The 12,750-nt window shown below is 39.6% G+C and overlaps 1 protein-coding gene across 7 annotated transcripts in view; it reads right to left on the minus strand.

Annotated features, from left to right (window-relative positions):
* The window catches only part of ICK (intestinal cell (MAK-like) kinase), a 24,023-nt gene continuing 11,273 nt past the window's right edge, over positions 1–12,750 (minus strand). For all 7 annotated transcript variants that reach the window (XM_010561086.1, XM_010561088.1, XM_010561085.1 and 4 more), the window contains 10 exons: positions 12,435–12,514; positions 9,873–10,005; positions 9,242–9,413; positions 8,514–8,681; positions 5,952–6,248; positions 4,670–4,860; positions 3,885–4,036; positions 2,341–2,469; positions 474–587; positions 1–337 (listed from right to left, as the gene is read on the minus strand). In XM_010561086.1, the coding sequence (XP_010559388.1) occupies positions 183–337; positions 474–587; positions 2,341–2,469; positions 3,885–4,036; positions 4,670–4,860; positions 5,952–6,248; positions 8,514–8,681; positions 9,242–9,413; positions 9,873–10,005; positions 12,435–12,514 (1,591 nt within the window). In that variant the 3' untranslated portion in view covers positions 1–182. The remainder of the gene's footprint in view (positions 338–473; positions 588–2,340; positions 2,470–3,884; positions 4,037–4,669; positions 4,861–5,951; positions 6,249–8,513; positions 8,682–9,241; positions 9,414–9,872; positions 10,006–12,434; positions 12,515–12,750) is intronic.

Below are 12,750 nucleotides of genomic sequence, written 5' to 3' on the forward strand. Positions count from 1 at the left end.
AAAAAGGTACAGGATTGCATTCAAAGTAATACAAATGAAAGTAAAAAACCCCTTCAAAACGTCTCGTTCATAGAAGATCTGTTTCTTTTAAATTTACAGGTATATAAAGCAGTATGAAACTGTCTGATGTGAGCCACCATTTCATGGGAAACACGCACTGGTTTAGAGAGTATTTCCACACGTCACCGGTGAGCACCATACTTTGCAGACCAGTCAACATGCCCGTGGATCGGCTGAGCTGGTGGTGGGAGAGGCATTAACCTTGGTGTGCTTTTTGTAGGTGAATTGAACGATGGCCGTCCAAGATGGGGTCTTACTGACTTCAGAGAAGCATAATCTAAGGGACAAAAGAAAATGCCATGAGATAAAGGTTCAGTGAGTAGCTGTCCACATAGAACAGCAACTGGATGCAGGTCCAGATCCTTATTTCTTCAGGAAATAAGCCTCCTTTTTTAATAGAATTTGATACTTACTAGAAGATGGATCCACAACTGGTGCTAACTGAACCCTCTGCCCAGCAGAGCCTACTTCCTTCTTCAGAAATGAAGGGATATAACCACTAGTTAGACCGCTTGATCCTACGGGCCCTGAAAGAAATGGCAAGCAACACTTGAGCTTAACACAATGGATCTCCCACATTATCAACAGATGACAGAGGTGTGCACTGATGGGTCATATTCAAGATCAAGCCTGATCACGGACTGATGAAAACAAGAACTTCACTGAAGACACTAGAAATCCACAGATCCTACACATAGCTGCATTCAGGAGACTGCCAGCATCAGGAATAGAAAACAGGTACAAATTGTACTCTTAGAAAGAAGCAGAAATTGCCCTTCTGACATCTCAGCTTTTTCAAGGTTTCTCAAAGCTTTCAAAACTTAGCATTTCAGTTGGAATTATTTCGTTTAACTTTCAGCAGCTGGGTCCTATGAATATACTCACTCTTGATTTCTGTGCAGTGAGACTGGGACTCTGGTGCTACACAAAGCTCCTACTGAAGCCAGTTAAGAGTACAACTTCATAAATTGGGACAGATTCATGTTCCAAATTTGGAAAGTCACCTACAAAACTTGTCCCTAAGATGAGCAGGAACAGATCTGACTGACCTGGATCAGCCGTAGAAATTGGAACAAAAATAGTTATAAATAAAACAGTCTAGAGTCATAGCACAGATGGACTCTAAACAAATTAACATGCACAGATCAGATCCATCGCACATATGCTGTAATGTACTAGAGCAGCAGAGCAGTGGCAAAGCATATTGTGGGAAATTATGATAGTAAGTAAAAAAGGGAAAAATCTAATGATATCCTATGCAGCTACAAAAGCAGCAAAAACTTGTAGAAGAGCCAGGAAGGAGACATATGCTACATACATAAAGGTTCTCATGTAGTTTAGCCACTTACAACATCCTCCCACCTTGAATCTTTAAAGAACAATTTTCTGATGAAATTACATCCAAAATTTTAAGTTTTTTATTTTTTAAACCAGAATTTCTAAAGGCCAAAAATGTTTCTTTGGGCCAAAATTCAACAGAAATTTTCTCAATCAAATGTTTTCATAACAACATATGCAAAACAAGTACCGCACTGCAAAACTGTAACAACACATGAAAACCTGAAGCCAAGAAAGATTTAGAGAGGAAATACATAGATACAATCTAGAAACATCAACATGTTTAAGTATATCTGGTAAAATCTAATGTAAAAATCTACAAATTAATTACTTCAAATCAAATAATAGGGATTAAATACCTGAAATACCAAATGCCCCAAAAACCTGAAGAAGAAAAATTGAAGAGTTTTGCTTTTTGTCTGAATTTTTTAAAGCTACAATTATTTCACTATTTTAAACAGCATCACTTAAAAGACATGATGATAGATTTTATTTGCTTTATTCACATAACGAGAGAGAAAAATGGTGTGTACAGCTAGTTCAATTTAGACCAGCTTCCAGACAGTCATTTATGCACCAGCTGGGCTAAAATAATTTGTAAACCTGAAAATATGACTTAGAAAAACTGATGAGGGAAACTGAAGGCAAGATGAAGTATTTCAGGTTGAACAGACCTAAGCTGTCCAACCTTCTATGCACATGGTACTTCAAACCAGACTTTTGGGGATTCATTAGAAGAAATTACTAGGTTTCAGTTTAAGGTAGTCTCCAAATCCAAGGAACAGTGCTCATAACTGATTTTGACAGACAGAACAGACATGGTAGCAAATATCTTCGGAGCTGACAATGTATTAGAAATGGGTGATCCCAAAATACAGCTGTCTGGAATTGCAGAGACATCACCCATTATCTTTTCTCAGAGTGTTAAGCACAGCTTCTTACCTGAATTCATCCTGTTAATACTTCCTCCCAAAGCGGAAGCTTTTCCAGGCAAACCAGAACTGGGCCAGGGATTAGACGGAACAGACTCTTTGTTGGAAGTGGAGACTATGCTATTCCTTGTGCTTATTCCTATTGCAAAAATGCAGAAATTACTGCCCTGAAATCTCTGTTGTTACACAGGCTTGCATTCATTCCATGTGATGTACAATCTTAGAGCAAATGTCCAGTTCAATGAACTAAACCAAAACCTTTTTGCATTTAAGCTGCCTCTGGGTTACTTCCCATCCTCTCATATGGCAATGCTATGACTAGTCATAGGCCCTAATCCTCAAAGATAATAGTGTAAGTAATTCCACTAGCATCAGTGGCTGCTTAAGTCAAGGAACAGGATCCTGACATCAAGGCCGCAAATATTCTCAAGTCACAGAAGGTGAACCTTGCAACGTAAATGAAATCTATGCTTCATATCAAACATGGCATTTTACAGCCTTTAGCCTAACAGTGACCAGATAACCTGAGAGTAAATAATGGTAGATTACATTTCTCATAGTACTGTACCCTTCTTTGGTGTATCTACTGAAACCACAGATTGTTCAAACAGTTTGCAGTAAAGTTTGTTCATATGTCACATATTATTTGTATTTAATAAACATCACATATTTAAGCAGGGTACCTAACATGCAAGGATGTGCTCACAATTTATGGTAAAGCAAAAGCAGGCTTGGGATCAATGTGTTTTACAACCTCCTCTAGTAACACAACTTTTAGCTACCAAAACTCTACTTAAGTGATCCAATTTGAAAGTCATTGCAATTAATTGTTTCAGGAAAAAAGACTGAGTTTACCATCACAATACCTTCTAGTTTACTTATTTAATTTTGAAGTATTAGTACTACAAGTGAATGAACACCTAACACTGCCTTTGTAAACACAAATTATGAAACGGGATACATTTATACTCAGGTCATTTTAAATACAGGCAGACATGCTGTCCGCTTCCTGTACTTCATCCTGCCCCAGTGCTGGTCTCAGCATAGCAGAGGTTAACATGAAGACAAGCATGCAGTTCCTCTACAGAGACATGGATTTGCATTCTATTTAACTCCAAGCTACAGCAAAGTAAATTCCCACTATTAGTTAGCTTCTGTTGTTCATGGTATTATATACTCATGAGGTAAACATAGGAGACTTTCTTTTCCAGCCTAGAAGACCAGTCTTACCCTTCTCAGGGAAACAGTGAATAGCTTGGCACATCAACAGACATTTTCTAACACACTTTAAGGTATAAGAGAGTATCCAGCAGGAGGAAGTACCACCAACAATCCTGTCCCCTTCTTGTAAGCAGGGTTCATCTCAGTTGCTAGACTGCTAGAATGCAGTTTGTATCATGGCCATCTACATTAGCAAAGCTCTTGCTCTCCTCATTTTCTTTAAGCAGTAGCCCCACTCCACAAGCTCAAAGGATAAAGCCTAATGTACCAATGGCTATTTCATACTGCTGTTGGAATTACAGGAAGAAAAACAAGGAAGTATTTTTTACTAACCAGGCAGATACCTAGAATGTCTCAAGTAGTGTTGCTTTGCTGCAGAAACTCGCAATGTGGGAGTGTCCTGCCGGGGAAAGGTCGCATGGGAAGGTGCACTGCTGCCAGAGCCTACAGCATCCGAAGGCTTCAGGTCCAAAATGCTTTCAAATCTATAAACCAAAAATTGCCACACTTAGTCCAATTCTTACAGCGTATGTTTATCCACAGTTGGCCTTCTCATCTCCATCCCATCTCCAGGAATCATTTCCTCACGCTGCATTTGCTACAGCATAAACACACAGACAACAGTGAATATTTTCAGCCTGAAGCCATAGTGCCCCTGAAAATCAGATCTGCGCTTCTAGTTCCCTTATATATTGCTTTTAAAGTTTTTATAAATCAGTAAGTTTTTCTCTACTGTGTATGATCCATGGAAACTGTAGCTTAGAGTCACCCAAAACAGTTTATATGTGTGGAATATGTCAAAATGGTTCATTTGTGAAATAGAAAGTACATATTCAATGATTAACTTGGGAAGACTTAAGCTAAGCATCATTTTCAGTGGGGAAAAATGAACACGGAATTGTATGCACTGTGCATCAAAAAACGTGTTGCAATTCGAAGGTCAGCATTCAACAAGCAGCCAAGGCAAAGCAGGAGAGAGACAAGCTGCATGTCCTTTACCCGCCTGGATATATGTTTCTAGATCCACAGAAAGCATAAAGAGCAACATTATGAAAAAAGAGGCAAAGCCTAAGGAAGTAAGACCAAATAGCACGTGGACATAAAAGAAACCAACTTACCTACAAAGAGTTTCATCACCCTGCCTTTTCTTGTTTTTCAAGTCCATCCTCGTGACAGAAGAGCTGAAATCAAGGTCTTCCAAGTCATCCCAGTCTTCAGAACTCTTCACTGTTCTAGCAAGATGTCCCCATCTTCGCCTAGTTTTTTGCTTAAGTTCACCATTTATATGCTCAGTCCCAGTAGATGTTTTCTGTTATAAAGATTGGAAAGAAACAAAACCATGCGCTTATACCATAAACCAGGTGACAGAACAAAGAGGACTTCTTTTCCCTGCCTCAAAGAGTAATAGTGGTAGCAGAGCTGTAATAACAGAATCCTAATCTTTCATTAAACATGCTAACACAATCTGTAGCCTGTAGACATTATTACATATCTTCTGCATTTCATCCTGTAATAAAGTATCTTGCCCTGACAGAAGAATAGATTTCTTAGGTCTCAATTCCAATTCTATTTATATTTCACTATACACCTCCCAAACAATTACCTCACACTCAGTTTTTATTTCTTGACCCATCTTGGGAGTACAAACTGCACGCACATTCAGGTTTCCACAAGCCTGTGCCCAGACATTTATACAATCTATTTTTCTTGCAGGACAGCACAGGTACAAATTTGTGTCTCTTCAGCCATTTAAGCTCATCAGCACATTTCAACCTTGTGCTACTCTGTATATGGCCAATACAGACCCTACTTAAGACTGATCTCTTAGCAGCAGAATTCGCACTGTCTGCTCTCATCATCTATCTTATGAATCCAGTCTCCTTGTACAATCAACAGAAATGGTAGGTTCTTATGCTGAAAGAAGACTCTCTTGTTTTCCATGGCCAGTATAGAAGCCCAAAGGCAGTATTATTCTCAGTCACATAAACTGGATGCCTTAAATGGATGAAGGCAATAGCCCCATCCCCCTCATTTCAATACTATTTAGCTTAATACTTTTCTCTCTGGCATCAATTCCATTAATATTCTGACCACTGTACATCTTTTTTACTCGTATGAATTCACAGTGTCATCCTTTAAGTGGTGCTTTACAACAAAGGGAAGCATAAAATGGCTTTCAAATGAGAAATTGACTGGCTTGTTTTATAGCAATTGGATTTAGATTTCAATAGAGTAACTTCCAGTTTCTAGCAGAAAGTTGTAACTATTCTTTATTCGCAATTCCTGTCCTTTCAGTAAAGTACAAGAACCTTGAAAGAGAACAAGAAAAACAAACACAATTAAGGGAAAATCAGGCAGTGGTATACCACAAAGTGTATCTTATGCTAGATGGACCTTTACCTGCTGAGGAACCTTATTGTGAATTGCAGGCAGAAGAACCTGGTTAGACTTGTCCTCCTGTAAGTAGTTACTATGCTCAGCCCCAGAGTTGTCCGTCTTATACGGGTACACCAAGTGCTGAGAAGACTGGCTTTGTTGAAAAGGCCTTGACGAAATGCGGGTGTGAGGTTTCGGAGGCGGTTGTGCTGGAGGGACAGGCTTAATATGCAGAGACGATTTATTATGCAGTTCCTTTTGTTTCCCCAGCTCCTGAACGCCCAGGGCATGCCCAACCTGGAAGTAGGGATATCGAAGTGCCTAAAACATAATGAAGATGTTAGGATCCAACTTAAGGCACCAAAGTTTTTAACTTACTCCAGCCCTATGTGACGGTACAAATTTAATTTCCTTTTATCTGGGGTGGGAAACAGCAGAAGACCCATCTCTCAGCACTAGATTCTAGTGAGCACAATCCACTTCAGAATAATGCCACAATAGTAGAAAAGTTTGAACAGATACCGAGTTATCAAATCCTCTGTGGACTTGCACAAAAGGAAAAGGTTCTGCAGAAGTAAAGATACTTAACCAGGTATATGGCATTTAGCACATTTCCTTATGTGCTGTCTCTTCATGTGTGTGTATGCATGTGCATGTGCAAACACATGCACACCTGTCATCACAGATTCGGCCATCAAGACTTGAATGACCCCAGAGACATCCCAGCCATTCCATTCTCCAGTTCCAAGACTGAATCAAGTGAAAGATAACCCTTATGAAAATTAGCCTCTCTTTTTTGGAAGATATGTTGGTAGAAGTATCTTTATTCTGTCTTATAAGTAATTAAGGAGTTGTCAGTAAATGTGATTCATCTCTGCCCATCTTGCTGTTTCAGGTATACTCATCTTCCCTTCCCAAAGACCTCTCACTGCTCAGATTCCTCACCATATTTGTACCTTACTGTAAAACGTTTTTTAATGGCTCTTAACACCAAGTTATAGTTAGTATTTTCTGCTTTTCATTACCTTTGAGAGTTCTTCACCTATTTTACTTTTTAACTGCTTTAAAGCTTTTTATTACAATTTGTACTGAAGGTCTGATATAATCACAAAGGTTCAGCTATGGTCCTATTGATATGAAGTCAGATTTGAACCACGACAGTACTGATCTCTGCAATCAGTGGCTACCATCAACATCAGCTGGACCACTTGGGCTATGCTTACGTACAGGATGTTGGGACATATCTACAGTGCAACTGAGCTGAAACTGGCTTGCAAATTGCCTTGCATAAGCTAGCTTTATCCAGGCAACACTGGGCTGGATGAGCAGACAGTGAGGTGGACTGAAAGCTGGCTGAATGGCCAGGCCCAGAGGGTGGCGATCAGTGGAACAAAGTCTGGCTGGCGGCCAGTAGGTATCGGTGTACCCCAGAGGTCAATATTGGGACAAATACTGTTCAACACCTCCACACAAAACTGGAAGGAGTGGCTGATACGCCAGAGGGTCATGCTGCCATTCAGAGGGACCTGGACAGGCTGGAGAAACGGGCTGACAGGAACCTCAAGTTTAGCAAAGGGAAATATCAAGTCCTGTACACGGGAAGGAACAACCCCATGCACCAGTACATGCTGGGGTCAACCACCTGGAAAGCAGTTTTGCAGATAAGGACTTGGTAGACGCCAAGCTAAACATGAGCTACCAATATGCCCTTGCTGTAAATAAGGCTAATGGTATCCTGGGCTGCATGAGCAGGAGTGCTGCCAGCAGGTCAAGGGCAGTGACCCTTCCCCTCTGCTTTGCACTGGTGAGGCCACACCTGGAGTGCTATGTCCAGTTTGGGGCTCCCCAGCAGAAGAGAGAGATGGACATAATGGAGAGAGTCCAGTGAAGGGCCGCGAAGATGATTAAAGGACCGGAGCATTTCTCCTATGAGGAAACACTAAGAGAGCTGGGACTGTTCAGCCTGGAGAAGCTAAGGTTTTTATCAAAGTACGCAAACACCCAAAGGGAAGGTGCAAAGAGGACGGAGCCAGGCTCTTTTCAGTGGTGCCCACTGACAGGAAAACAGGCAATGGGCACAAACCAAAACACAGCAGGTTCACTCTGAACATCAGGAAACGCCTTTTTACTGTGAGGGTGACAGAACACTGGCACATGTTGCCTAGGGCAGGGGGCTTGCACCAGATGACCTCCAGAGGCCACTCTCAACCTCAATGATTCTGTGATTCTGTGGCACGTATCAATAGCAATGAAAGAGCAGCATTACAGCCTTCAGCCATACATCCTACCTTCACTCTGCTGCTATTTACAGTGACTGCACTACACGTAATTCAGGTGTACATATACACAATGCAGTCACACATTTGATCATTGAGCACACACCCCATGCAGTTGATGTTGCATGCACAAGATTGATTACTCTCTTTTAATTACTCCCCTTTGTCCGGCAAATTGTTCTTGGCTTCTGCTCTTCTTCCTTGTTAGAACTGTACCCCTGAGCAACCGTTAAATGACTGGCTATAAAAGGTGTCTTGCAGTGAAAGGAAGCATTGTATGCAGATGTGAGAAAAGAAGACAAACCCAAACCTGACTAGCTGTTGGCCGCTTTTTGGGGTCCCACTGCAGCATGTCTCTCATGAGCTGCACCGCTTCACTGCTAGCATTAGGTACGAGGGTTTTTAGGTTGTTAGGTACACACTGAGGCCAGCGAAAGTTCATGGAGGCTGAAAGTTGGTAGCCTTCAGGCCAGTCATTCTGGAAGAATGAGATTTCCAATCACAAAGAAAGTTCAGCTGTAAAACATCATAGTGCCTAAGTACACTAGCATATATTCCTCTATCAGTAACAGACTGTCTCCAGCTTACTCTAGGCTATATTAAAAATTTCACTAGAAATTTTCACCTCAAGCCTCTGGTGAGAGCTAAGTCTTGCTTTACATCCAAGTCAAAGGCACAAATTGAATCAGGAGATAGGAGTCTTGCCATGATTCTAAATTCTAGTCCCTTAAACCATAGATTTATACACAATATGCAAGAGAAAATGAAATATCTGCCTAATGAAATCACAGTCTAATGACTTTCTTTGCCGTTCAGGGGTCTATTTCTCCTGCTCTAAATGTCAGGTTTTATAGCATAATTATATAATGCTTATTTCACAGAAAATAAGTTTTAATTTAGTTTACTATATCAGCGATCAATACCATACAACAGCAGTAAGAGTGAAAATTGATTATTTTTATGCTTACTGCTATTGTACCATTCTGTATTGTAGAACACCTCTAGTATTACTGCAGTGTGGAACGTCACTTTAGCTACCTTCTTTGGTGTCCCCAAGACTTGGCAAATTTTGAATATAGTATCAATTTCACTGGCGCCTGGGAAGAGAGGCCTCAGTGTGTAAACTTCTGCCATTATACAACCAACAGCCCAAATATCTATTGGAGAACTATAGCTGGTGGATCTCAGAAGGACTTCAGGAGCCCTGTACCTGTAAAAAGAGAGGAAAACAAGAAAAAACAAATCCCAGCAATCAACATGATTCAAACAGGCATACATGAAACCATTCAGCTATTCATTCTTTGCTGTTAAGAGCGAACATCCCTTAAAAAGCTCCTATCCTCTCCCATCCTATACATAAGACTTCATTTTTTTTCTAGAATGAAGAATTAAAACCTACATAAGCTCTTGTAAGCTCTCTTATGCCTTTCTGACATGCAGCAACCCCAGCATGTCCCACCTGCCTTATCAGGCTCCCTCTTTGTTCCTGTGCGGCTGCCATCTGTAAACTGTCTTACACTAACTGTAGCTTTTCGAATTATGCCAAGCTTAAATAAAAGTTTCATAAATAGGAGGCATCAAAAGTGGTATTACATGCAGCACAAATTTAATACTTCTTCAAAGGCTTGACTGTAAGTTTCACACAATGTATGCGAATACTAGCACTTACCATCTTGTGGATACATAATCAGTGTAAGGAGGTCTAGATCGGATTTCTCGGGCTAAGCCAAAGTCTGCTATTTTCACGAGTTCTGGTCCCATGCAAAGGAGGTTTTCAGGTTTCAAGTCTCTGTGAAAGAACCCTAAAATTCAAATGAAATATTGATGTGCATTGCAATGCCACCCCCAGCTATAGCCTTTATTTTCCACCTGGATTGTTTTGCTTTAGTTCTTATTGCTGAAGCTTGAATAGCACAACACAGAGTTCAAAGTCTTAAGTGATCAACAGAGCTAGTCAGTATAATGATTGTTCAGTCAGACTGTGAAGAACAGTATGCACAAGTTGACTACCTTATAACAATTCAGAGCATTCAGTCAGACAGCTCCCTTTCAAGTGACACTTGAAAAAAATTTACATAAAAAAATTTACACCATTTTAATGTTAGTTTCATTCTAACGGTGTTGGAAACTGTGCAATGAAGACATCGAAAAAATTACTTCAAAAGTTCTTTTAAGCAGAATACAAACTAAAATATGAGGTAATTTTTTTGCACTTTGAAACTTTTAAAATCTGAGAACATAATAATCTGCAAGCACTCAGTTACTCATTGCCCTATCAGACAGAGGATCTCAGTGTATTTTTTTAGTGCTCTCTGCATTCAGCAAAACTTGATCACAAATGAGCATTGGACAAAAGCTCTTTCAATACAAATGAGAGAAGAAGGCTAGAACATTACTGACTACTGTCTCTGAAATTTGCTTCCAACCTTAGTCTGGAAAACTTGTCGTTATGCTTCTTTCTTGCAGGCATCTGAGACCACTGTTTCCTATATACAGCTCCCTTTGTAGTACCTTACTAGAGCTCTATGACCTCCTTTTCAGAGACCTTCCAACATGCTTCGTTTTTTGCATGGCCTTGAATATGCTCCCACAGAGAACAGAATAAACATTCAGATAGCATGTGTCTACATTGCCCAGTATATCCTGTTAACTTTAGTTTGTTAGACTAATGCATGACTGCATTGAAGACACAGTGCTGTAGATTTCTACCAACCAGCAGATTATGCCCTTCTTAAAGGTATTAAGTACATGTTCTGGTGCCAGCTTGAACTATTGCCTCTTTATGGAAGGTACCAGACAGAGTAATCAAGGTTGTTTTTAGCATTTAGTAGAATCATTTCTGTATTTTGCTGCACAGACATGCAATGTACCAACAGAATGCTTTTGAGGCAATTTATTTCTTGGCAAACTTGTAAAAAGAGCAACCGGTTGTGTATTCAAATATGAAAAGATACTCAGAGTTTGGATGGACAAAGAACATAAGAAGTTTACTTGACAAGCATTTCTACGCCATACAGGTGCAGAACAGAGAAATAAAGAGATGGAAAAAAAGTTCACGTGATTTTTCCAAAACTGTTGCAGAGAGAATCTTGGGACACCCAGCCTTACACTGTGGGCCACAAGACCATCAAGACCATCTTGTCAGGCTTGCCGTGAACTTCCAGATCTTTTTAACTACAGATTTGCAACATCTTGAGAGAAATATCAGTCTAACGTGTAGCAGGTCAGTGAGCAAGACAGTTAGTTTTGACACAAAATTGTTCATTCTTTATACCTATATTAAGTTCAACAGCAGGAAAAGGTATTTCGAAAGGCTGTGATCCATTTGACAATTTATTAAGAAAAGGCAGCTTAGATTTTTGCAAATAAACCATATTATTCTTCTGTTCTTCAGTATTTTGTATCTCACTGGAACAGACTGGGATTTCTAGTTTGGTTTCCAAGAGAGTATCCAAGCCCCATTAGGATAGAGAGTAAAGTCATTAGCTTGAAAATGTTTTGCAAAACAAAGTTAAATGTGTTCTTCAAGTGAACTGAAATGCTGGTCCTACAAGCCTTTCACTTCCAGGACTTTGGCCACTGATGTTAGTTCTCCTCTGATAACCCCAAGAGCTGACCAGCAACGTACACTACAGTGTATATAGCAGGCAGAATTGCAGGGAGCAGCAAAACATGGTGAGGAAGTTAACATTAAAATAAATAATTTTTTAAATTAGTTAAGTGGGTCTTGTTACTACTGGCTGGTACACCAGCTTTAGCTTTTATCATTTTATCATGTAAAAATCAGTTGGAAGGCCATGCAATGAAAGCTGTTTGTCACTCACACTTTATGACTTTAAGTGTATCTTACAGACAGTGTGTGTTTTATTCAGGTATCTGTGTGTACCTTGAAAAAAGGAGTAATTTTTCCTTTATTCTCAGTCTCAGGGGACCTCTAAATCTATCAAGAAATGTGCCCATTAACATCAGATGAGTTTTAGAAAGTGGCCAGCTGCCAGTCTGAGACAGTAGAAATCTACAGAAAAGGAACTGAGCAAACCTCCAGACTAAAATATCAGGCAACTATAAAATATGGATATTTTCAGTAATCTGAATCTCTCATATAGTGCCATACTTTTGATCACTCCTTTTATCAAAGTTAGTAATGTAATTGTTAGTGTACTCATTAAAAAAATTACACAGACACTATCTTACTCTAATTCAAAATGTTTACAGCTAAAACATAACCTACCATGCTTATGGATAAATGCAAGCCCTTGCAGAATCTGATACATAATATTCCTAACTGTAGACTCAGGAAATAGTTTGTTTCTGTGGATAAAAGAAAGGGGAAGAAATAAATATTCATGATTAAGTTCACGCATTAGCTTATGCTACCATCTAATGAACAAAAGATAAAAGGTAACAATGACAATAAAACTGCTAGATATATTTTAAGCGGTCTTGTGTAGTTTATTTCTCCAATAAAATTTACACAGTATTTGCAGAACTGCCGTATTACATTACATTAAGAGTATTATGACATCAAGTTAAGACTACGTGGGGGG

This window comes from Haliaeetus leucocephalus, unplaced genomic scaffold, assembly GCF_000737465.1.
Source record: "Haliaeetus leucocephalus isolate CR32 unplaced genomic scaffold, Haliaeetus_leucocephalus-4.0 Scaffold141, whole genome shotgun sequence".
NCBI lineage: Eukaryota > Metazoa > Chordata > Aves > Accipitriformes > Accipitridae > Haliaeetus > Haliaeetus leucocephalus.